At 40.6% G+C, this 27,107-nt stretch overlaps 2 protein-coding genes across 4 annotated transcripts; both read right to left on the bottom strand.

Annotated features, from left to right (window-relative positions):
• Nucleotides 1–626: 626 nt before the first annotated feature.
• Nucleotides 627–14,646, bottom strand: pwp2h (PWP2 small subunit processome component). The gene is made up of 21 exons (XM_071533100.1): nt 14,512–14,646; nt 13,799–13,911; nt 13,024–13,118; nt 12,236–12,335; nt 11,964–12,107; nt 11,240–11,375; nt 10,223–10,455; nt 9,127–9,270; nt 8,932–9,002; nt 8,447–8,583; nt 7,338–7,486; nt 6,945–7,092; nt 6,660–6,810; nt 5,690–5,870; nt 5,277–5,424; nt 4,504–4,612; nt 3,856–3,921; nt 3,338–3,556; nt 2,148–2,298; nt 1,275–1,349; nt 627–957 (listed from the first exon to the last, which is right to left on the bottom strand). The coding sequence occupies exons 1-21, from the start codon at nt 14,527–14,529 to the stop codon at nt 786–788; spliced, it is 2,760 nt and encodes a 919-aa protein (XP_071389201.1). The 5' UTR covers nt 14,530–14,646; the 3' UTR covers nt 627–785.
• Nucleotides 14,647–17,093: 2,447 nt separating this feature from the next.
• On the bottom strand, nt 17,094–23,728 carry pjvk (pejvakin). Of its 3 annotated transcripts, none has more exons than XM_071533107.1 (6): nt 23,518–23,728; nt 21,820–22,015; nt 19,331–19,472; nt 18,612–18,729; nt 18,274–18,417; nt 17,094–17,395 (listed from the first exon to the last, which is right to left on the bottom strand). In XM_071533107.1, exons 1-6 carry the CDS (start codon nt 23,726–23,728, stop codon nt 17,094–17,096), a joined length of 1,113 nt encoding a protein of 370 aa, XP_071389208.1. The 3 variants fall into 3 exon arrangements, with proteins under 3 accessions (XP_071389208.1, XP_071389210.1, XP_071389211.1); XM_071533109.1 differs by having other exon boundaries at nt 17,094–17,470; nt 18,370–18,417; XM_071533110.1 differs by lacking the exon at nt 18,274–18,417.
• Between the last annotated feature and the right edge of the window lie 3,379 nt (nt 23,729–27,107).

Below are 27,107 nucleotides of genomic sequence, written 5' to 3'. Positions count from 1 at the left end.
AGAAAATAATCAGTTAACGTTACAGCCTTTCCGGGCAACTGCTGTTTACAACCTTATTTAGTAAAATGCACTTGGCCTTTTTGTATATTTAGCTTGTTTTAACCATAACCTAGTAAATCGCTTTGAACGAGTAAAAAGTAAAATCAAGTTAACTTTACAGTGAAAACGGCGCCCCTCCTGGTTGCGTTCATACTTTATAAAATGCACATTCATATCCCCATTGACAAATACAAAAGTTTTCACAGTCTTCAATTGTACAGCTGCTTGGACAATTACCGAAAATATAATGTTCAGTTCTGCTCCACAGTTTGAAACTGAACATCTTCACTATAGCTGGGAGTTCAGTGCCATGCTCAAGGACACATCAACAACAGCTGTTGAGGAAAAACAGCATTAACATTTCCAGCCACCCTTGGGACTCCCATTTATTCTTTTATGGAGTCCCTCTGGGGATTCAAACTGGCAACCTTCTGGTAATAAACCAAGTGCCTCCCTGCCATAATCTTCTCTCTTCACAGTACAGATTGGTTGCATGCAACAAGTCTAACTTATAACGTCTGAGATCTCATTTTCTCTTTCACAAACTGGACGCAGACCAAAGAAAATACAAAACTTGCAAATCTTAATCAATTTATATAAGAATTTAATAAAAAAATGTTCACAATCATTATCTTTTGAGGTACACAGAAACATGTTTTCTTTACAGTCCAGTATTACTACTCTCTCTTCATGGTGATATATCTGTCATGTTGATGGAGTGAGGTGGATCAGCTTCAGGCTGCAGCCTACAGCACCATGCCCACATCCTCTAAAGACGCCTCGCTCATCCCCTCTGACAACTCCTCCCCTTCCTCCTCCTCCTCCTCCTCCTCCACGTCTTCCTCAGCTGCCCTCTTCATGCCCCGCTGCTTGGACAGGGCCACCGCGTAGCGAATGTTATACATGTTAAAGTCACACCTGCATAGAAAAAAACACAAACATACTCAATGACTGGCTGGCTGAAATGACCAGATTGGTCGTTTGATCTGAACTAAAGGGCTGAAATGTATGGAAAACAAATTCAGTCATTTTCAGGTGTGGAAAAGTTTGGAAACTGCACAAAAACTTTGGAAAAGTATGTAAAAATATTGTTGTACTGCCCTGATATACGTATGACTACACATTTTCTGTGGTTTTACATCTCTGTCATCTCACATACTCTGATATTTGTTGCTGTGAAGAATCATCTTCATCTGTAGAGTGATATTTTGACGTGTCAGAATGTTGAGACTTACAGTTTGGAGAGATCGTCAAAGTGTTTCTGGATACTCTTCTGCAGGGACTGGAGGGTGGGCAGGATGGCTCCTGACCTGCACAACAAAAAGTAATAATCGAGTACAGTCAGTCACTCTGAATGGAAAAGCCTATGACATTAAGACCATAATAAGCATTTAACCATTCAGTCAGAATTTGAAGTGTCAGAAGCAGTGATACACAAAAGACAGATTTGATGACAATGGCCATAGTGACACATTTTACGATTTCCTTTCTTTGTTGATTGAGAGTGCATTTCAATTTATAATAAAGTTAATTTCCTCCACCAACAAAGATGGAAGGTTATGTTTTCACCCATCTGTCTGTTTCTCTGTTTGTTAGCAAGACGTCTTAACAGGTTCTGCACCAATTTGGCTGAAATTTGGTGGAGAGATACTGTAGCTTTCAGTTGATTTGTCATGATCTGGACTTGGGATTTCCACCACTGGACAGTTTTTTAGCCATAACTATTATGCTGTGTTCATGTGTTAGCTGGAAAGTCCGACATCCTGGACTTCCAAGTCGGGTGAACAAACAGCGTTGCATTCAAGCGTTGGTTTGTCAGAAAATCAAACCCGGAAGACAAACGATTAACAAACAAACCATTAACATAAATCGTTACGGAGGCTGCAGCTTTGCAAGTTGGAGATTTGTTCAGCATTAGTGGAGGTTTGCCTTCTGGGTATTTTCTGTGTAACATTTGTACACGCCATCTGCTTTCCTCAACAGAATCACACCACACTCCATTGATTTCCTTGGTGCAGTCATTTTATACCCAAGCAGCACTACTGATGCATTCACATTAAGCTCATCTTTAAAGTGTTCATGTCTGTTCAGGAGCGGGTTTCCCCCACCTGTTCTTGAGTTTCTGTCCGTGCAGCATGAGCAGGTTCTGGGCCCAGGTCAGGTAGAACTGCAGGTGACCCGACTTCTCCAGGGAGGCCGCCACGAAGCCCAGGAGCTTCTCAACGTACACGTCAGGGAGGGAGCCGCACACCACTGGGACTAAAACACACACGTGCACAAACACACACACACACACACACACACACACACACACACACGCGCACACACACACACGCACACACACACGGGACAAAGATGTACACCAATGTCCTTATTCATTCAGGTATTTTCAGCTCAAAATGCAGCTAAAGTAAATTAATGGCCAATGATTAAAAAAAAATGTCTACTCAGAAATAACTACATACTACTAACAGTATTGCCTGTAAATCCTAATTTAGCAAGGTGTAATACACCTCTAAATCATGTACAAACTTTAAGTGTTTGATTGAACATCCAGTTTCACTGATGTGCAAAAAGATGAGAAATTATTCAATAACTTATTGATTCAATAATTTAGCCAGTGTTCATAACATGATATTAAAAGTTGCCTCTTAAGCTATTTGTCACCAGGATGTTATAATCTCAGTGTCCAAAGTCTGTTCAGTACACACACAATCCCAACAGTGAATACTATTCCTACTGACCATCCTTTATATTATGAACTGTTAAAGTATCATCATACTACATTATAATTTCAACACCAAACTGCTGCCAAAGTGCTTGTCTAATGTCACATTGTTATTTACTGATGTTTTAACTGCTGGATAGTGTAATAACTTGTCAGAAAGTAAAATAATGTCCCTCTAAATGGGTCAAAAATGTAATAAAACTTTTTTTTCATTTTGTCAAGTAATGCATTATCTGAAAATGTATGTAAAATGTAAAAGTTTTATTACATTTTCAACCCATTTAGAGGGACTTCATTTTGACAAGTTATTACATTATCAGTTGCTACACCATCTTTGGTCAATTTTACCCTCGCTTGTGTTGTTTAGCATTGTGGTAGTTTTTTACTCCACTATTGCGGCTTGTAGTTCTCAAATATCTTCTCAGTCAAAGTTGGAAACAGTACAGCATCTTCAGCCTTTTCAGTATAATGATGTTGGAGTAAATTTGGGGAAAGAACTGCCTCCTAATTGGTTCTTAATATTTCAGTATTCAAACAGCCAGCTGATCAGAAGCCGGCTGTTTCACTCACTCTGCTTGTGCGGCACCGTTTCCAGCACTTCCTGGGTGAGGGCTCGCTCGTTGAGGCGGAACGCCAGCACGATGGCCGCCGCCCACTCCTGGAGCCGCAGCTGCTTGCGTATGCTGGCCGGCGTCACGTCCAGGTCCAGGTCGTACGGGTCAAAGACCAGCGAGCCGTCCAGAGAGTAGACCAGCAAACCCTCGGTGGTGGTGGCCGCCCAGCTGCGGCCTGAGAGGAGACAGAGAGAAAACAGTAGAGAAAAAAAAGAAAAAAAATAGTACACTCAGACAGTACACTCTAGATTTAGGTTTGTTTGTTGCCTAAACACAAAAAAACTAAAATAAAAAGGTTAGTAAGGTTAGTAGGTTAGGGCATGAAACCTAAACTCTGCATTCATGTGTGAGGGTGAGGACTGAAAGACCATATTTTTCTGGACTTTTTCCCCCAAAACTCACTGGCATCACACATCTGCCACATGTCAACTTCTCTTGGGGGAAAACTCTTATATATGTAATTCTGTTACCTACCAGTAGGGGAGAACCGTAGAGAGCTGACTCGGATCTCCGGCTTGAAGTGTCGAGAACTCATATCGCCTGTGAAGAGACACAGAGGGAGAAGACTGCAGTGAGCACATGGAGCAGAGCTAGAGCAAAACCACTAGTAGACTGAAGGGGATGGGAGGCATTAAGCAGCAACAAGAAGTGATTTTAGTCCCTCTTCTTGTAATTTAATTTAATTTAAATTTAATTAATTCAATTTTTTATTTTTTTCTGGTAACCCTTTTTTTTTTGGAGAGATGTGCTGTTCAATCTCAACATGCAGATAGCATTAAACTGTCTGATGAAAACCTTGTATTTCCAAAATGTTAACGAAGAAAAACAGCCTCGTTTTTAGCTTGATGACAATGCATTTTTGGGTTCATCAGGTTTCATCAGCCAAAGAGAACAGAAAACTTTCGACACTCTCAATTGACGTGAAAATGTGAAAATCACTCAAATTGGAGTTACAAGGTTTTTACATGACAACAGCGAAATTGATTGATTGAAAGTGATTTTTATTGTCTACAATCTATTGCTCAGTATGTTGCTCTGTCCCCTTGTCATGTTGTCAATAATTAATAAAATGATTCTGAATCTGGCTGATAAGCGGTCACAGTTTTGAAGTGAGCGTCGCACCTCTCTTGACTCCAGGGAGGCTGAGGTGAACCCCGTCTCCGTCCCCCGCTCCCTCGTCCACCAGAGCCAGACTGCCAAACTCCGTCATCTTCCGTCTGTCCAGGAACTCCTGAAGGCAGAGGAAGAACACAACACACATTACAGGGTTTCCACATCAAATTCAGGGACTTTCCAATGGCTTTCAAGGTTTCGTTTGGGGAAATTCAAAGACTGAAACCTGTCATGTTTTGGGGTGAGACTGGTCAAAACTAGACATCAAATCATTCATTTTGAAACTGCTGCTTTATCAACGCTATTACAGTATGATTGATAATAATGAGAGTATACAGATTTTGGTCAAGTTTCAAAATGATTTATGTTGTTAGTCATATCGCCCAACCCCTATTAGCTATTCCATATCACTCTAAAGATGAAGATTATTCTTACCAACAAATAACATAATATTTGAGATGACAGGGATTCTAAAACCACACAAAATATCTAGTTGCATGTAAACTGGGACCAAACAACATTTTTCCTTTATTTCCAATTTTTTTCGTGCATTACCAAATTGTTTTTCTGTATATTTCTATACATTATCTAGACATTCCAGACTTGAGTGGCAACTCTGCATTAAAAGTGATTATCTTACTGCCTTTTACTTCATGTCAGCACACAACAAGAAAAAACTGTTTCAGAATCAGTATCTATATTTGAAGATAGCAAGTCCCACCCATTAAATAATATTTCTGATTTCTCCACGTGTTGCTCTAAAACTGCTGAAAGGCCCGTACCTCCATGGCATCAAAGGACAGGTTGCAGGAGATCTCAAACTTCTTCAGGAGGATCTGTTCCTTGATGTTGTAGATGCAGACAAACTTGGACTGGCCTCCTGCCAACATGGACTCCCCGTCCGCAGAGTAGCACAGCGACGTGAAGGACCTGGACACACAAGCATGACACACAACCCGAATCAACGCCCAATCCAAACCAATTCTATCCCGTCCTAAAGTTGGGCTTAAGGTGAGGCTAAAGTTACAGGAATCGCCAAAATTTCTAACCTGGCAGGATGACAGATTAATGAACCTCTTTAACTGTCCAATAAACCTGTAACTTTTGTTTACAAGCCCTAGTTTACTTGTAATTGGGCAGTGTGAAACTTAACGAACCGAATACAAAATGCAACAAAGTAAACTTTTCCACTCACTTGCCCTTGGCAGACTGCTTGGCGGTGATTTTATCGGTCTCTTTGCGGCCCATCTCCAGGTCGTGGCGGCCGGCCACGGAGCCGGTCTGCGCAGCGGTGTGCGGGTTCCAGAAAGAGATCTCACCGTCCAGAGTGGCCACCGCCAGCTCCTGACCGTCAGGCCGGTAACACACTGACAAGCCTGGGGAAAACACAGTGAAACTACACATTACCCACTGCAAAGTCCATACTGTACGTTTTACAGACCGGAATTTCTTGGAATAGAAGATTTCAGTGTTCTGCATGACAGTTACATGTCAGTTAGGTCAACAAATAACACGACAAATAGGTCAAACAAATAGCTGTAGACAGTGAGTCTACAGCTACATAAAATCTGTGGTCATGGGTTTGGCAACTGAACAAGAGCTCTTTTTTCCCGGACTTTTATGTAATTCCCAAAATGTTTAAGGCCTTGAAATTATCAAAATAATTGTCCTTACTTTTAGAGACTTTCTGGACATACATACGAACCCTGTTACAATGAAAATCCACCCTTAAACAGATTTTATTGCTCTAATCATAGTTCAATCAGAATTTATGAACACAAAAACTCCTTTAGAAAGCCAGCAAACAAAACCAGCAAACAAATACTGAAATCTGTGATGTCATCAAGAGACAAAATCTGGCTCCATTGCCATGAATCATGATCTGATTGGACTCAACAGCTTCCACAATTTGGCTGAATTGCAACATATTTACTTTCTTCACTACAGATTATGGTCTGTTGATATGTATAAAAGTATAGTTATTATTAGTTTTATTGACAAAAACATGCTATTTGGTGTATATTGGGTTTTTTTTGTTAAGTGTCCTACAACACCGTGAGTGCACACATGTTTAACATGTGTGGTCCCAGTGGGAAACATCTGTGCAAACAACATGTACTCATCCATTCACAAGCCAAACAGTGCTGCTGCCCTTCATTAACTACCGTCAGAGGTGAGGCGGAGCGTTTCCTTGGTCTGCCAGCTGTCCATCATGTCCCACAGTCGGACGGTGCGGTCCCACGAGGCGCTGGCCAGGATGGACTGGACCGGACTGAAACACAGGCAGCTGACCGGACCCTCGTGGCCCCCGAGGACCTAGACGATCACACGGAGGAACAAGTTAGGGTGGCATTGTGGTTTGTATATAGAACGGAGTGCAACAAAATTTGAATGAAAAATGAGTTCCAACAGTCGGCCCTGTCCTGCAGAGAGTTGGGGAAGCCACCTACCTCTAGCAGTCTGCCAGTCTGCATGGACCAGATGAAGATCTCAAAGGAGTCCTGGGCTCCTGCGCTCACCAGCTCCCCGCTGACATCTACTGCCAGGGAGGAGAACTGCACAGGCCGCGGCGAGGTGAACGTCCGGAAGTTTCGGTACCTGCAGTACGCGTAGAAAATTAGTAAAGTGTAAAGTGTCCATAAATGCACAACAGTCTTCAGCTATTTTGACTGCTTCAAAGCTTAACATAAGATAGTTTCATACAGTATTATGCACAAGACTCAAATTCATTCTTTCCATTTCTCCAGGTGTCACTCCCATTCCCTCTTCGTTGTTGCTCACTCTCCATCTCTCCCCAGTCAGAGAAGTGAAACAGGTTAAGTGTAAGTCTGTGCGTCCGTCACCTGTGAAGGTCGAACGCTCTGACCGTCCCGTCCAGAGAAGCGCTGACGATGACGAAGCCGCTGGAGGTGAAGGTGACGTTGGTGACGCTGCTGGTGTGCTCAGTGAACGTGACGAAGCAAAGGCCGCTGTTGGTGTTCCACACTTTCACCTGCGGAGAATGAAATCCTGGTCAGTTTTAACGCACAAATACTGCACCTGTTTAGCACTCTGTCTATGTCGAGAACAACTAGCTGCAATTCTTCACACACAATACCATTAAGCTCAATATTCTTGACATGTGACGACATTTGTGAAGGCATTGTTCCATTTTTTACCAGCCATATAAAGCACTCAACAACACAGCTTGGTAAAGTTACATGGAAATGAAAATGCTCAATCATCTGCATTCGTATTTTAGTTTAATTTAAGAATTAACCAATACCTATTCAGAGGACAAGACCATTACTTTGAATCAATAACGTATACTTTGGCATTAGATAAGAATGACTGAAATAAAAATACATTTTCCTCCATTACCAAGAGCTAACATCCCTCTATATGTTTAAAAGGAGAAAATTAAGTCATTTTCTTTATTCTTGACTTGCTACACACTGTTCTTGGAAGCGGATTTGAGTATTGGGGATATTATGGGGTACTTTAGCCTGGCATTAGACTGATATTCCCCATCTGTATTGGTGTTGATGAATAACCATAATACATAATGCAAAACAGGAGCGCTCATGTATTTTCCATTTCAAAATTCCCTACGTTATCCAGATCTTAATTTGACTGGCTTGAGTAAATGTTCAATATGACTGTGGCTGGGCAATATGACTCGCAACTAGCCCATATCCCTCTACAACTGAAGACATCCCTCTTTAGCTGAAGATTATTCTTCACAGTAACAAATATCACAATATGTGTGATGACAGTGCGTCAACAATTACACAAAATGTGTAGAAATATGTGTATTGAGACTGAACAACACCATATTTCCATATTTTCCAGAATTTGGTTCAACTCTCAGTCTTTTCAAGATATGGAAATTAGCAAATTAATTTCCCCTGCTTTCCCAGACCTATGTATGAATGCTCAGAATGGGCTGTAGTGGGAGGGATGGGGCGCTCACCTTGCTGTCATCCCCTCCTGTCACGATGTACTGTCCGTCTGGAGAGTAGGCCAGGGCGGCCATGTTGTTGAAGTGTCCCTGCTGCTTGAAGACATAGGACTCACTCTGCCACTCCCACACCAGCAGCTGACCCATCCCTGTAAAAAAACAACACCCCCAACCCCAAGATACAAAGCTTAAATCTGCAATGTTCAGAAATTAGATATGATTTTGAGAATTCCATGACTATCTGTATTGTGGGTAGAGATATAGCAAAATAGTCATTCTTCTACATTCTCTAATTGTGTTAAGTTTAACAATTCATCAATTTGCTGGGGACCCCATGGAACTCCCTCAAGGACCCCTGGTGGTCCCCGGGCCCCACATTGAGAACCACTGGTCTAAAGTCATGTTAAGCCTGTCAAATAACACTTTGGTGGCTTAATGGGCACATACTACACCCAACTCTGTACTGTACAACATAAGAAGAAACAGTGATTTCTTACCTGAGCAACCAAAGCCAATCCAGTCCCCAGTGTTGTTTATAGCCACTGAAGCGATTCTCTGGTCTGAAATACTGGAGGGACACACATACAAATAGCCAAATATCTAGTTAGTTAATAATTCAGTTAATAACATATTACAAAACAAGGAACTTAAGTCCGTATTGAATTGACTTGACTGACAGGTGGGTCTCTCACCTCAGGGAATGGATCAGGTTGAACTCTGGAAGTTCGTGCAGGTGGAAGATTCCAGAGGCAAAACCCGTAACCAGGATGTGAGTCTCCTTGTGGAAGGTGGCGGCCGTCAGGTTGTTGAAATCCCCCTCCTTGTTGAAGAAATGTCTACGAGAATGTGAGGAAAAAAAGGATAAGGAGAGTCTATATTCCATGGTCGTACCTTATTCTGTCACCTTCCTAAAATCCTAATGTTTTCGCCCTTTTTCCACATTCAGACACTTGACATTAAACAAATAAGACACGGTTAGAGTCAGAGAGAGCCAGGAGGCATCTTTGGAGGCCATTATCAATTAAAAGTTGAGGTGTAGATGGGTACTTTGACATTTTGAGTCAGCATCTGCCGTTTATCTTCTCCAGGCACCTTGCCAGAAGTTCATTGGCAATTTAATTAACCAAAAAATCTGCTTGCTGGCATTCCTCATGAAAAGTAACAGGAGCTGCTAGCTGCAGGCTCACTTGTTGGCTAGCAGCAAACATTGTTTTTCACGAGAAGAATAAGCTAACAATGCTATCACAGCTTTAGAGCAGCTTCTCTCTCACTTTGTGACAGCAACTGCCCAGCGGAGAAATGAATAAATGTCGTGTCCAAATGTCAAGGTAAGGACATTCAAATGTTTCTTTGGAAGGTTTCCCAGAGTGTAAAGAGCTGCTGTGCTTGGGGAAATTGATTGAATACTCTATCTTTAGGGATGAGGAAACAATATAAGGCAGGTGTGTGTCTTCATATAGCTTTCTATAGACTTACTTACAAATAAAAAATCCATGAAAGATGTGGAAGAGGCAGCACTCCAAAAAACATTTTTAAAAACCAAGTAAGACTGGATATTCAGGGACTGATAGGGAAATTAACTTTATTAACTACGCACTTCTGTCAGATTGCAGGTAATTTAACCCACAATATCAAGGCAAAGGCTGTGGTTACACTTGTCATTTCTATGTGATTTTTAAGATATGATTCATAAGATTTTATGATCACATTTCTGTATGGCCACATTTGGCCTAAAAATGGATGTTATGTATCTCCTGTGGCTGTTTATTGAAATCTGTGTCCGCTTACTTGCTCCTCTGCTTGTATCGGACGTTCTTGGTCTTCTCCCTCTCTTTGAGAGTTTCAACTTTCCCTCTGATGACCTCTCCCTCTTCTTTTTCTCCCTCCTCCTCCTCATCCTCCTCGTCCCCCTCCTCTCTCTGGGACTTGGGTCTCGGCTGGCTCTTCTTCAGCACCAGGCCGTCCAGCTCGGTGTCGCTCTCCCAGACACACAGCGTCCCGTCCTGGCTCACCGTGTACAGCTGACGGCAAAACACATCAGGGAGAAAATGAAGAGTTTCACTGCAAAATGATGTATCCATCAACTGAGAAATACTATACGGTTGTAAATCTGTTGGCATTAGAACAACACTAAGGTAAACAACACTATCAAGTATCACTTTTTAAAGAGTGGAAGGATTTATTGGTTGAAACAACTTCATATGAAATTATGTTAACTGGAACGTTAGATAATTATTATAAAGAAACAAGAGATATGAAAAAGCTTCCTCTATTTTCTTAAAGACTCATAAAGAGGCTTTTTTTTGTCTACTGCCATGCATTTTGCTTGCATTTGTCTTAATTGTCATGTATCGTGTATGTATGATTGTATATATTGTGGACATGATGGAAAATGAAAATAAAAAATGATATATAAAAAAAATAAGGTCGTAAATCTGTAAATCTGCAAATCTGCAAACATCGGTACAGTTGTCAATCGCCATCATAGTGAAAATTCTATTTAGCGAGTAGAAACTCTTACTTTTATCAGCATAAAGACACTCTATCCTTAATATTTTGTGTGTTTTTACCAAGATCTTCAGTTAGCTTTTTATTCATATCTTTCAATACCTTTTACTCTTTGTTCGCCAACCTATACCTCTAATCTGGAGCTGCAAGGATCCATGTTCCCTTTGGGGATTAACACAGTCCCTCATATTTTCTCTTTAAGTGACGACTCCTCTCAGAGAACACAGAGGTTATAATATGTAGAGGATATAATAAATTATAATGACAACAGATGAATGGAGGGAAATATAAACTCACATCCAGACTGTCCTTCTCAAAGAAACAGCCGACGATCAGGTCCTTGTGTCCGCCCAGGGAGTAGTAGATGAGGTTGGCCCAGCGCTCGGCACCAAACACCCATGTTGACATGTCTTTACTCCCAACCACAAAACACCTGAGGGGGAAAGGGGGGCAAATTCACAACTTCACCAGGGATTCATTGTTTCATTTAGGATTCTGGACTGAGCAGAGTTGAAAGAAGGATGAAGCTTTTACAATTGAACCAGCTGGCATCATATTCACACCTGATTTGGGTCAAGACCAATATACCAGTGCTTCAATATTATCAGTTGCTATTAGCATTTCATAGATCGGTAATAACAACACACCAATATAGTACATTTAGCATTAAACTCATTATTTGGGAACAATTATTAATGGTCAATTTCAAAATTCAATAGAACATTTATATTGAGTGACGGTCAATTTAAGCAGTCACTATGGCCTGTAATTTTTTTCTTTCAAATCCAAAAAGGGATAAATTCCCAATTATCTGCATTTCATTTAATCACACCCCACCAAAAGACTTACTGGCAGATATATTGAATTTCTCCCCAGTTAACAGTATTTGTTATCAGTATTACATTTTATAAAACAGGAGGATGACAAAAATTGAACTCTTCTGTCCATGCAAAATAATATCCAAAAGAAAAAGGCCTCCCGTGAACTACTGCGTCTAACAAATGGTCCGTCTTCCACTCACTTGGAGTCGTCAGTCCAGTCGATGCAGGTGGTTTCATCGTAGGGGCCGTAGTAGCTCTTGTCCAACACGAAGGCATTGAATTCCCGCTGCTTCCCGGGAGCGTGGTACATCAACGCTACGTTCTCCTTCGTCACAACAAACTTCCTGCAGGGAGGGTGGAAAAATATAAATCCAAACTAAAATATACATAAGAAACAGATGCAGCCTCTGTTGTTCGATGCCACAGTAGGTTTGAAGCGGCTGTTCATTTCCCTCCCTGCTGAGCTGCTCACCTGCCGTCAGGTGAGAAGCGGACGCTGCTCACAGGCTTGTGGAAGTGGAAATGATGGAGGACGGCCCGCGTGATGAGGCTGACCAGCAACGCCGCTCCATCTGTACCACACACACACACACACACACACACACACACACACACACACACACACACATTTGCATTATGTTTTATTTTTATCCCCAACAACACCAAAACTATCTTCCGTTTAACTATATTTACAGCTCCAGTAAAAATTAAGAGGCCACCTCATATTTTTGGAATATCTGTATTTTTCTATTATGGTTCCCCAGCCACTCAGTGTACTTGCTAAATTCCACCACCAGCACACCTGATTCAGCTTAATGAGGTATTGATTAGGTATTGATTGAGCTTGCCGAGGCGCATCGAAGCTGTGATAAAGAATCACCGTTTCCCCCTTAAACACTGATTGTTAAACCCTTCCTAAGCGAAGACATTGTTATTTTCATGATTTATTCATGGGTATTAACTTATTTAGTTTGTGTTATTCAGTGTAAAATAAGATTGTGTATTCTGATTTTGACCAGCTGTCATTTTCTGCAAATAAATGTTCGGAATGAGATTATTTTTGCTTGAAATTACAATCAAATGTGGTCAATAGTTCATAAAATAATATCAAAAGTTAGATTTTCCACAGACACAGACCCATAAACTGAAAATTATGATGTGGTCTCTTAGTTTTTTCCAGACCATCACATAGCATTGGTGAAAAGGAAAGGAAGGGAATGGCAGTTTCATTGTCAGCCTTCAGTTGTGTGTATTTCTTACCTTCGTCCACCAGGATGGCCAGGTTCCCGTCAGGAGAGAGACCCACGCATGTTATGTTCTTCTTAGTGGAGACTGGCAGCGTTTCAGATTTATTGCTTGAGGAGAGAAAGGAAAATGTTTCAGTCTTGCATGGCTTCTGCTTTGGGTTTATTATGATAAAAGTCTGCTTTGTCTTGCATTTTAAACAGCAGGTGAAGGTTTATTTACACTGACATTAGACACATTTTCACAAAAGAAAGACAGGTTTCTTATATTGTGACCATTTTAGTAGCATATTCTCGTGTAAATAAATCCATACTACCTGTAATATTGAAAAAGGAGCATAGGTACAACATCAGCTTAAATTGGAGCTGGAGGACTGTCTTTCAATTTTCAAATATTTTCACAGATCATGCTACTAAATTTCTTTCCAGATGTTCATTTTTGTTTTTTTTAATTAGGAGCACTTGCAAATTTGTTACAATTGTTTTTTAATGCAGCCAAATGCTTGTAACGTTTTTGTGGATATTTCAACCCTGAAATATACTGCTAAAATCACAATACTACTGTTAGAGCAGTTAATATGTGAATTTCTGTATTTTGTCAATTAGTGCAGTGCTGATTAATTGTGCAATTAATTGTACACTCAGGATGTTTTGTTTACTGGTGACTACTCTCTCTGGGAAGTTCAGTAGACCCAAACCAGGCCAGAAAAATGCACCACACACACACACCATGAGAGCATCTCCAGAGCTCTTCATCGTCCAGCAGTTTAATTTATTTTTGGCTTACTTACTTCTTCAGGTCGAAGATAGATATTCGGTTTCCAACTGGACTGATCACGGTGTTGCCATCTTTGGAAAAACTCAAATTCCCCTGACGATAGACGGCCCCGAACAGATTGGAAAACTAGAGTGAAGAGAAGAGTGTTTTCTTAGTGCAGCCCAACACCGATACGTTGCCTTCTGCCTTCTGCCTTCTGTCTTCTGTATGGAGAAGACTTGACGCCGAACTCCATTTCAAAATCTGGCAATTCAATAGTTCCTTGCTTGTCGGCAAACCTACATCACTGGTACAGTATAACTTCAGACAGTTTACGATTCAATACAATCTTCTGTTAAATTCGGCATAGAGATCACCCACGAAGCAGCACTTTATTTCAATACAAACTCAACTCATACGACCGATTCATGCTGTTCGTTAATTCAGCCCACGGTCTATTTTGGTGGAAGAAAACTGTGGGAATAACGGCCAAACCAAATCTCAAACTTACGATTTTTATTGAAGTGCTGCTTGATGTATTTGATCTATGCCGAATTGAAGAGTGGCCTCTACTGATTCATACAAAATATTTACATCGAGTGTACTTTCATGTAAACATTAAAATGCCATAGTTTTATATAGAGTTTGACATGAGGTTCTTTCCCATACAAGATTTGAATGTATCTGGGCTAATTGCAGTCCAGTGTTGCTAACAGTCAGTTAGCTATCTAGCAGTGTCTTACTTACCCTATAAGCGAACTTCATTTTATTAAATATTCTTTAGATTCCGTGCATTCAGTGCCTACTAGCAATATGTGATAATATTAATGCATGGCTCATGTTAAACAGGCTTCATTCTCAACTGTCCATGCATCCTCTTCCAGCTCCACACGTGTGTTGCGTTTTGTTGACACTTGACACTTCCGGGTTGGTTTCAGAGTTAAACTCACGACACTGCTCCCCCTAGCGGCAAGGAGTACAAATGAATGAAAGTAAAAACCATGGCACATCAATCTTTATTCAAGACAAAATCCAGCCCCAAAAGAAAATTAACAAAAACGAGAGTAAAGAAGCCACTGGTGAAAAAACACAATTCAAGAACAAGCTCTATTCAAGATATTACAAAAGTCTTTGGATCTACAGGACGATGCAACAGTTTGTTCTTGTAACCTTCCTCATATCTCTAATGAAAAAACACTATAATAATCATATATTCCCATTCCCATTGTGTGTCTGTGGTAATTATTGTACTTTATGGATTTGTTTGATCTCCTATGGTATCTCTATAATATTCTTATATTATATGCATGGACCTACAGTTTTGTTGTGATATTTCTATCCTATAGTATCCTTCTAAAATGTATTATAGGATTGCTATGGCTCTTTTTCATAAGGTATTTGTCCTCCCATAAGGACAGGACTGAAACATGATATGCTTGTTACAGCTGCAATTAAGAGACAGTGTACTGGAGTATGAGATAAGCCTAAATATGACAGACGATTTTCACACTTTCTAAAATTGAAGCCAAATTTGGGTTAAAATTAGTTAAAGTCTAGTGTAAGAATGAGTTAAGTGTCATGTCAAACACTGAGATGTTTTTGACCATCTTCAAGTAGTATTCAGTGGTAATAAGTAGTCATTTTAAATACAAGTACAACTCAAAAAAACATTTTGTAATGCTTTGTAAACAGAATTCTCATTAAAAAGACAATTCAAACACAACTGCAGGACTTTCAAAATGTCAGTGGTGCGAGTGGAAACAGTCCAATATCACCCGTCATTCACTATCACCTCAGCTGAACACACACACACACACACACACACACACACTAGACACAGTGAAAACAAGCCCTACTCGAAATAAATGACACACTTGGAACCGAGCAAAACCAGGCCGTCCTCTCGGGTCGCTGCCCCGCTGGCCTTCACACGATCCCTCTTGTCCATTTTTAATACCCTCACTGAATAATTCAGGGTGTTTAGTTGTGCATGTTCGCCTCTGGCAGCTACACACACAGCACACGTGTGGAAACGGGTCAGTGTGAAGGGTGTACTGTCACACCATAAAGTGAGACATCATACCATATTTTATATTTACATGTTTGACTGAAAGCATTGGCTGATGAGGTGAGTGTGTTGGCTGGAGGTGCGTGAGCTGCAGTGGGAAATGGAAATGTCACTGTGTGTGTATGTGTTCGAAGGTTTTCAGCGTTTTTGCTCAAGGACACTTCAACAGGACTGGACACACATTGGCTAGGGAAGGAACCCGTGATCTGTCGGTGATGAGATGGTCTCATCTAGCCGCTAACCGTGCGTTCACACTGCAAGCAACATGATCAATAAGTCACCGGAAGTACATTGATTTCCTATAGAGCTGAGCAACCAGCGAAACTCGATGTGGGACAGTCAACAACTTTTCAGGGTCATCGTCCATCAACAGCCAATCAGATTCCTGTGATTCCTTGTTTCCCTACTGATGTGATTTAGTTTCATGAACATTAAATACTCCATGTAATAAAAAATATCTTCTTCTTTTTTTTACCATTTTGCCAATGTTGCTGGACTTACTGTATACCTATTTACCAATACAGGCCAAAAAAAAAATAAAAAAAAATTGCTTTCTAGAAACAGACTCTTTCCGGTAAACAGCACATTTCTGTCGATGACTCATCAGGGGCAATAACAAAACTTTCACCCAATTAAATTTTGATAACCTTTGGAATTATTCCCCCAAACCCCCGCCATTTTTTTCTAGAACATAAACTCAGTTCAGCTGCAACATGGGTCTTTAATCCCACACAGCAAAATGGACAATAAATTGATTTCAGCTAGTCAAAGGTTAGTTTAAAGGCTACAGGAATAAACGTCCCCAAAACAGCTTGGAGGACGGTTGCATTGCAGCTGCATGCACATCGTTTAAACCTTTTAAAGTCTTTGTAAAGTTTTGTTTGACTAGCTAGCTAACTGTAGCAACTCGACAGTAAACAAGTTGAACAGCAGTGTCAGGCTGTGCCCAGTGAAATCTGACTGGTTTGAATGACGACAGTTTCTACCCAGCTGTTGGGTTTAAATTTCTCCAGGCCTCCATTGTTTGAACTGGAGGAGTAGCTACACAAGATTAGCTTGAAAGTACTTTTTCCCCCCCTGTTAACATGTTGGAAGGCAATATTAAAGCAGCGAAATATAGTGTTTGCCTGTTCAAAACGTCGCTGCAGACATAACAATCCGAGCCTCTGGCCCCGCCCACAATCAGACAGAATAGAGCGACCCTTTCACAAGCCGCTCGCAGTGTGAACGCACGGTAACAGGCGCCTTAACACGTCTGTTTTCACCTCAGCGTTTTGTGCCAGAGGTCGAAGCACGGCACCACGTGCAGCCGAACGTATTTGTGGCCCCCGGTGGAGCACTCCAGACAGCCGTACACCGTCTCCCGCCGCTGGTTGCCCATGCCGCACAGCGCGCACGGCCCCTTGGCGATGTTGTGGTTCAGGAGGTTGACGCGTGTGTGGGAGCCCTCCCTCAGGTAGGCGGTGGACACGTCCGTCATGCTGGCCGCTTTCTCGTAGTAGTCGGTCACCATGTCGTCCATGTAGGTGTCGGAGTGGGTGAGCTCCTCGAACGTCCGGTCGTCTGCCGGGGTGGGCGGGAGGTGGAGGAGGAGAAACAGCATGTCCAGCATTAGGAAAAAAAACGGACAGGTGAAAGCAGGCAGGTAAGCAAGTAAGCAAGTGTGGGAGTAACAACAATACCAGGATAAATACTACTACTAATTGTTTAGATGATCTGTGTATTGTTCTACAGGAACATTTACAAGTCCTATAGGGGCTGTAGGGCCTGCCTATAGGGTAAGACCACTGGAAAGACTCTAGGCTCCTTCGAAGAATCCTTCAAGATCTCATCTAAATTCATTTCCTTTTGAGAGGAAAAATTGAGGGAGTCACTCTCAGAGAAGTTACTGGCTGACCAGAGGTGTCACCAGTGTGAGAGTGACTGCTCAATATCTTTCTTTCTTTCGTTTTTAATGTTATTTTATGTATTTTTTCTGTTTTATGTGAAGCACATTGTATTTGCCTTGTGTATGAAATGTGCTATATAAATAAAGTTTGCCTTGCCTTGCCTTTGTCTTACTAGTAATCAATTCACTTCAAATTCACTACAAATACTACCTTATAAAAAAGAACAGAACAATCCTATAATGAATGCTATACGTATAGATACTATACAAATATCGAAGCAAAACTATAAGTCCCCGAAAATTATAGTGATATAGTGATAGTGATACTACTGATAATAACACCAGTGCTATAACTAAAACTACTATTGTTATTAATACCTCTACTAATGCACTTTATTCATCATAAATAATGTTTCTACACAAAGTTACACATTGCTAATATGTTAGAATGTAGCCAAATCAGGAGGTATAAGTTATTTACTGTATATATAACTTAAAAGTATATATAAGTTAAAAGGAATGGATTATATGGTCAGAGCCATCCATACCGTACCTGCCCTGAAGGGGTTTCCGTAGACGATCCCAGACAGGAACCTGCGAAGTCGACCCATGGAGAACCGACCGATGAAACCGCCCAGCTGCTCCCTGATCTGCTCCTTCTCAAACCCCCCACAGGACTCCGGAGCCACGCAGATATCTGCCACAGAAGAAGAAAGTATCTGAGTGTTTACGTCTATGTATCTGTATTATTCAATCCACTCCCTGTTATCCAATTCATATGAGTCTTTCCCTGCCACTTTGACTTTGTTTGTCTTTCTTTCTTTCTTTCTTAATCATTCATTCATTGACTGACATGTACAAAGCACCACAGATTCAGCAGGGTTTCCCTACCGAGTCGTCCGTCCAGCCGAACGAACAGCTCACAGATGCTGAAGGCGATGGTGGTGTGAGCCGGGATGACGATGGCCTTGTCTCGACCTTTGGGGTTCCTGCCGTCGTCGATCTGAAACTGCAGCAGAACGGAAAGTCATGGGGTTCACGATTCGATAAAACCATGATACGATGTAATAAATAAAAGTTCAATGACAACAAAGTCTCACTGTGCAGAATTGTGTTTATTTCTGAGCCACGGATCTTTCTAGCGATGGCATTGGCTGCTTGAATGTAAACAACAATCTAAAAATGACATTACAAAGTGCAAATAATATAATTTGGATGGAGAGTTGGTGAAATTGTGATGGTAAAGCTGTCTCATTTGTGATTACTACAGCAGAATAAAATGGAGCTAATACCATACCAATACCACATGTATTGTCACATGTTTGTATTGCAATATATTGAATTTTGATATATCGTCCCATCCCTAGTCATCAGCCATTCAGCCGTTAACCTTTCAACAGGTAACCGAGTCAGGTGTCAGTGGTGCTTCCTTATGTATGTGGGATGGATGGATAGAGAGGGGGGGAGGGGAGAGAAATATATAAAGATATAGAGGAAAAGACAGTGGGGGAGGGAAAGAAAGAGAAAAGAGGAGATGAAAGGGCCTTCAGAATGGTTACAGTATGGTAAAGAGGTAGTATGTGTGTGTGTGTGTGTGTGTGTGTGTGTACCCTCATGGTAGTCCTTCTCATGCCGGCGTGGACGGTCAGAGAGCACTGGCGCGTGGTGCGGATGCTCTCCATGACGACGCACAGAATGCTCCGCCCACTTTCCTTGGACTGACGAATCAGGCAGTGATCCAGGTCCACTTTCCTAAAAAAAACAGGAAGACAGTCTCCTTCAATCAAACGCTGCCTTGCACTGTCCCCCTTGCATTGAGGTCCAGAAGTTTGTGTGCCTATATATATATAAGGTGATAATTTATTCATAGGGCAACCCTCTTCTCACATTCCCTCATTCACAGGGAGGTCAGAGGTCATAGCTCTACTTATCACTGTTGTCGGGTGAAAACCTTGTATCTCCAGTAGTAAAGTTTCCAATATAAACTTTTCAGGAACTAGGAAAAGCAGCCTTGTTTTCAGCTTGACCACCATGAATTTTTGCGTTTTATCCAATGGGGTTTTGAATAAACCCAAGACCTTATAGAATTCTCTCAACCCATAGAAGAGCCTACAATCCCTCAATTGAAGTTAAAGCATGAAACTCACCAAAATTGGAGTTATGAGGTTTTCGCCTGACAGTGTTATGTTACTGAATGTGTCTCTGCACCAATGTCTCCAAAAAACATTCCTGTATTCATTATAATTGTCAAATAAAGGAATTTTTGCGTCTGGGTTTGATATGACATGGGTTGAAAATAATGTCTTGGCATTTTTTGTGTCTTTAGCACTTGGTTGACAAAACAGACTGGATCATCTACAGTATGATTTAGTGATATTGATTAATGAATGTCAGAACATTATTTTTTTTCCTCACAGTGGATATATAATATTTTGGAAATTAACTCCTCCTGACAGGTGACTCTGCAGCTACTTGTAGTACTTGTACCGAGTGAGCTTCTCTCCCCTCAATGATGAAATAAATAATTAATCAAAAAATAGATCATTTTTCTAGATCATTAATAAAACAGTCGACCAAGACTGAACTTAAGCTAATCAGCCTTAAGTGATGAGGGTTAGCAGCCTTACATGCTATGTAGATCGGGATGCTTTTACACCCAGCAGATGGGAACCAAGCAAATCAAGCAGATGATGAATGATAAGAGCCACCTGCTGCATGGCTGTTGGACTGAGCCACCTGCTACTATAATATGCACACTCAACATTTTGGCAGCTCACAGAAGCTACTTGAATATTTACCTGAATATCATTCTCCAATTCATTTTGATAGCATCGTATAATGGCTGTAGAAAAATGAGACCATTGCAGAGAAAATTGGTTTATTCTATGTGTTGCTTTCTGTGTGTGTATTTTATTTGTCCCCTGGTATGATTTCTGTGCAGGATTGACTTCAGGCACAAAGACAGAGCCTCAAACAAAACAGAAAGTGCAGCGTTGGCCAGGTTAGCTAGCGTTAGCTTGTGAGCTAGCGTGTGCATTTTCCATCAGAGCAAGGGTTTCCTGTTGAAACTTGAAGTGTATTTTTTAAAGTATACAATGTACAAACACTGGTAAACTTTAGTATACTTTTAAACTATTTTGTTACTTATTGGGACTAATTGGTCCACTTTTTGGTTTCTAAAAGTGTACGTTTATATCTGTAGTATACTTGAGGTTAGCTCACACAATGCTAAAAGTGTACTAAGATATATTTGAACTTCTTGTGACTTAATTGGACTACTTTTAAGTTGACTGAAGAATACTTCTAGTATCATTAAAAGTAGCCTACTAGTACAAGTGTAAGTATAGCTACTATTCTCCAGTGTACCCTTTACAAGTACAACCAAAGTAGCCTATAGCCTAATACTGTAAAAGTACTCTCTTATTTTTTAGTTTTAAAGAAGTATACTAACAGTGTACTAAAAGCCTGAAAAATGAGTCGGCTTTGCAACAGTGATGTAAAACACGAACACTAATGGATCCCCTTACCAAAAAGTCACATGTGAAAACCCACATGTTTAGCCTATTCAAAGCACATTTTCACCTATGAACTGTCTCTTTGCATGTGAAATTCCGTTTTCACATGTGAAATAAATATTGACATATCTAATGGCAGGTGAAAATGTGGAAAAAAAAGTTCACATGAAAAAATAATCTTAATCTAGAAATAAGTAAGAAAGTAGGCAGTAAAAACTGTTACATGGCAGAATACAATGTGAGAAAAATAAATCCAAAAAAAACATCATGTGTCCAGAAACCACATGTGCTTTGAATTCACATGTGGGTTTCCACATGGGACTTTAAAGTGGCTGCCAAAGTCATCAAATTTTTTATTCTACTGATAGCGGCTACATATTCATAAAGAAATGCTATTTGTATGCCACACTTTTATATTACATTTTATTCTCTCTCCATGTGGATACTGGATATTATCTAATAACAATGAATTTAACATGAACTGACTTGACTTTACTTGACTTTAAACCAAAGAAATAACACAATATCAGCTACACAGAGCAAACATAGCCTGTGTTAAAGTCAGACTGTGTGTATTCTGGTACCTGGAGTTGAGCTCCCGCAGTAAGGTGGGCACCTCCACCTCGTGCTTGGTCACGATGCCGAAGGAGGCTTTGACCGCCACAGAGTCCGACCCGCTGATGTTGAATCCCACATCGTTGATGAGGTGATTTCCTAATTTGCCGTCGAGGGCCACATCGGATTTGTCCTCGTAGTTGAGGAGCTGATAAGAGGAGACTCCTGTTTTAGAAAAGAGGTTGTGATGAAGTCATGCTGGAGAAAATTAGCCAATTAGGCCTACTAAGGATCAATAGTTTATCTTATCTTAAAACGCTGTGAATCACTGTGAAGCTGTAAGGTTTTGAAAGCTCTGCCCAAAAGAAAAAAGTGCTTTACAGATTTTTTTTTTCTTTTTTTTATATGGAGTAGAACAATGAGTGAACAGGCAGGGTTTCAGTGTCTTACTCTTAGTTGTAGGGACTGAACCAGTGACCAGACACCTGTTGGCTGCCTGTTAAATTACGACAACAGGATGACCTGTGTAACAACTAGGCCAACCTGCTGCCCTGTTGGCCCCACAGGGCTGTAACTGAGGAGTTTTATTCCAAAATGAGATATCAACTGTGTCAAAAAAAGTGACACCTGCTCTTACGAAATAATTCATAACTTAAAATTTCAAAAACTATCTTTTTTAAAGGACGTTTGAGCTCTCAAGCTCTTAACAATAATGTTTTTAGGCTACATACTTGATTGTCTGTATTCTAGAGGTATAGATATATCTTCCGGTCATTTTTTTCCCTCCAAAATGGATGTATAGCATTTTGGAAATACATTTTTGCAATCACCCTGTGCTGTAATAAACATTCCCTGATTCTGCTTCCCTCTGTAGATGGATTATAATAACCAAATTTACTGATAAATGCTTGTTTGTCTACTCTGCCTGATACTTTGGCCTGTAAACATCAAGTCTTCTATTGTAAAAAGACAACTTGGCTGATAACATAGCCTAATAAAAACAGCCGGTGAATTTCTGGTGGATGAGCAGGTTAATTTGCTGCCCTGATCCACTTTAGTTTGTAGCATACAAAGGGATACAATACAACGTATTAAAATTTGATAAATTTCATGCCAAAAATATAAATGTTCAGTGTTTCACCCCCAGAATTTTGCTCTTGTCAGGGTGGAAAAGCCTCTGAAGCAGCATTTAGACCATCATGGGACACTAAAACTCTCCACTGAAACCCAGACTGATGAAATTCTTTCAGGGTCATCAGCTCTTTAAGGCAGAGTGACCCACCACACCTATTGAATGGTAGGACAAACTCTGGGATAAATTAGGCCTTTAAATGAAGAATTAAGTAACAAAACTCATAATTTAACAGCTAAATGAATAAATGCTCAAAGTGAATGGTTTTCCAGAGGAACCTCCATCAAATCAGTGATGAACAACATGACTGACCGATATCCGATATTTAATAAAAGGCCAATATATTAGCAAACTGATATATCATACTAACCCTAATTGTAGGTGCTGCCCTTGACAGAGAAATGGGAGCTTGAAATCATGAGTCATTCAGTGTAGAGTGACAGTTTTCACATCCCATATAACAAAACACCTTTTTCATTTGCATTTTTTACCCACTTAAAACAAAAAAAAATGTAACTTCAGCCACAGAAAACCTGATTATAACATTTCAGTAAGTAAACAACCACTTTTGGATTGATGATTTCCGTCACTGTACCTGCGGTGATCTCCTTCTCCCCCACCAGGATGTCTTTGAGGGAGAAAGCTGTGGAGGCGTACTTGACCTTCTTCCAGAAATGCTTCTTCCTCCTCCTGGTGACCAGGCTGAGGGGCTGGTAGCGGTCGGCCTCGCTCAGGCTCGGGACGGGGATCAGCCTCCCCGTGTCCCCCACCTGCTTCACAAAGTTCTTGGTGGCGGCTGCGAACATTTCGGGTGATGCATGAGGGTCAGAAAATCAGAAAATAAGCCCTTTATTCAGAAATGCACCGTCTCATTTCCCGGTGTGTTTGGTGAGTTCAGGTCTGTTCAACAGGCGTCTTTCCTACTGGAGAAGCTAATTCAGGGTGTTCTTGTTGACATGTGCCTGTTCAATAATGCAGGAGCTGTGTAAGGGAATATGGGACAAGATGTGTGTGTGTGTGTGTGTGTGTGTGTGTGTGTGTGTGTGAACCTGATAGTTCGCTGAAGTCCGGCTCCTTCCTGTCACATGACGAGTGAGGTGGAAACAGCAAAATTCGGGCCACATCCTACATATCATGAGCATTTTAAGAATTTTACACTTCTAAACAAACCTGACAGGTGTTTTTTTTGTCTGTGAAAGGTTCATTTCTAAGAAGTGCTTATAAAAAATCTTATCATGCAAGAAAAAGATAAAAAACTAAACAAAGTGACACACAATTACACAAATGACATCAAAACGTAACAAGGAGGGAGAGGTACAAAATAAAATGCATAAATAACAAGTAAGGGAAATGGTGTGTGTGTGTGTGTGTGTGTGTGTGTGTGTGTGTGTGTGTGTGTGTGTAAGATGAGGAAACTTAAAACTGGTACTAAGGCATTTGTTTTTGCATTTTGTATTCTCACATGACTTAAAACTAGATCAACCTTCTGCATTATTGGAAGCTTATGTAAATTACAATTTAATGTAGTGGATTAAAATAAACCCTTAAAGATGTGTGTGTGTGTGTGTGTGTGTGTGTGTGTGTGTGTGTGTGTGTGTGTGTGTGTGTGTGTGTGTGTGTGTGTGTATGTGTGCATGCATGTGTGTATATGTATGTACAAAGAGAACATGTATTGTGTTTTTAAGGGTCTGTGTGTGTATTTTGACAGCGATAATAATCCTGCACTTCTAACTGCAGAGTAAAACTTAAGCTAGGAATAAATGAGAGTGCTTGTTTTTTTCACAGTTATGTTTGGTTCAAAACTTTAGCAGCATATTCAAACAAAAACATAACAGTTAGTCCATGGTCTGCTGTTACCTGCTTCCTTTTTGACACTGTGATACATGGAACATCTGCTTTGGTCATGAACTTTTCCCTTGTAACCCTGGAAAATGTCCTGATTCTTTTTTTAAGGAAACCTCTGTGGTTTGTGTAGGTTCTAATGTTTTTCACTGGATGCTTTTTTTAGTCTGGGTAATGTCCACCTTTCTTCTTCTCAAAAAAAAAAAGAAGCGAAAGAAAATGGCTGACTAGTGGTCTTCACTGTACTGTCTGATCTTGTGGTTACAATGCTGTCTAGTCCATACTGTCCCACCAGGAATAGCTGCGTGTTCCAATGTTTAAATGCCACATAGGAAGTTTCCTCACCAAGGGAACTAAAGTCCATATTACCTTTCTATGCCTTTCACTCCCTGTAATTTGCGCTGCATGCCCGAGAAATGCCATGTAATTTGTTAGAAGCATGGCTTACAGACTAAAAAAATCATTTTGCTGTAATTCACGCTAAATCATGCATCTTTACTTGCTCTGTGACTCAGGAGCACATTCCTGATATTGAGTTGCAGTTTATCCAATCCAAGTCTCAGTTGATGCAGCTTGATGTCCTCTCCATTCATGATTGAAGTGGATTAAATAGGTCAAATCAGTAGGCTAAGGGATCAATAATCAGTCTACTTCATGGAAAGAGCAGTTTTTTCCAAATACAAAGCACAACATGACTATGACATATCTGCAGGGGGGTGGCAGGGCTGTTGATCAATACCAATGACTCAACAATTACTTGGCCAGGTCACTTTCTAGCCCGTACTTGGTTTAGGAACAAAACTTACCCACACATTTCACGTTTCAAGACTCCTGGTGTCACAGGACATTTCAGCTAAAAGCCTCATTCTCAAGCCAAAATTGACTGTTGATGTTATATTGTGTATGAATATATTAGCATGATATATATATATATATATATATATATATATATATATATATATACCTCTTTACTAGACGTTTCTGTTGGGTCTCTTACTCCTTTTTGTATTGTGAAAATATGACATTATTGTTTGTGTCACTTACAGGCTACTGTAGCTCAAGGGTGTGGGACTGTACCAGAGAAATGTAGGAGGGGGAGATAAGTTCTGTCAATGTTGATGCAACTCTTACTGGTCGCCAATAGAGGTCAATAACAGTCATAGATTACTTAATGCCACTTTATATGTAAGAAAATGCATTTTGATAGCTACAAAGCATAGCTATGATCAAATAAGTTCAAAAGTTAAGATGGTCTTGAAAGGCAATAAAGAATCATCATATTGCTTGTTGTGTTGAAATTTCAGAGTTGTTCATGAGGGGAACAGGGATGGACAGACACCCTTGTTACCTTACGATTAAATGATGGACTCTAACCACCAGCTCACCCTGCTGCATGAAAATGTAAAGTGTGGACGCTTCAGTCCCATCTGCTGCAGGAACTCTCTTCCCATCTGCCTCAGCCTCTGTCCCCTGTGGCTCTGCCTGCTCTCAGACAGCTTAATGGGAAATCAGTCTGTTCTCTGAGCACCATCACAGCTTCCTGAAACAAGTTGTTTTGCAAAGGAAACAAGTGAAAACCATTATCCATTGGCAGAGATTTGAAATTATATGAGAAGAAAAAGGCTTGACGACTCAATACGAGGTGAAATCACTTGTTTAGAGGAACATTAATGCAGCGTAGGAGTCGCTGCTGGAGAGACGGTGGGCGCATCATTGATGTTTGTGTTATCCTCTACCTCCTCTACCTCCTCTACCTCCGGGACGTCGCCTTGGGGACCGACGGTCTGTTTGACACACTGGCTTGCCAGTGAGTTTTGTGCTGGAAAACAAATCAATCGGAGCCGAATGTAACATGCACACTGTAAACCGTTCAAGCTGGAGCGCACAGATGTAGGTCAAGTAGAAGTTCAGGTAGATAGTAAAATAAACAGAAAATGCAAATTTAATGGTGGCTCTTTTTCAGGACATGAAACATTTCGTTGTTTAGGTAAAGCAGCTATTTGTTTTCAAATCACAAGACGGTCAAAAGTAAAGGCCTAACTCATCATCCAGTTATAAGCAAAAGACAAGTCTCACTACATGAATCCATCATGTGGGGCTGGTAACGTTTCTCCTCTGTGTTTGATTGACAGTTATGTTCGACTGTATGTGGCAGCAAAAGCATTGCTCGTGCTTTATATTTACATAATCAAATTTCCATATACATTAGTGTAAAATATGCCTTTCTTTTGAGTTATGATGAGATAGTGATGTTTCAAGAATCTCAAAAAGCTTCAGCTGCAATTCCAGCTCTTTTAGCATCTATGAAGATATACTTATAGACAATTTCCTATAAAAAAAATC

This window comes from Centroberyx affinis, unplaced genomic scaffold, assembly GCF_046629955.1.
Source record: "Centroberyx affinis isolate AG114_WGS23_722 - 3 ecotype Tasmania unplaced genomic scaffold, CSIRO-AGI_Caff_v1 ptg002323l_1, whole genome shotgun sequence".
Classification (NCBI taxonomy): Eukaryota; Metazoa; Chordata; class Actinopteri; order Beryciformes; family Berycidae; genus Centroberyx; species Centroberyx affinis.
Note: the sequence above shows the minus strand (reverse complement) of the source record. Positions and strands in the feature narration are given on the sequence as shown.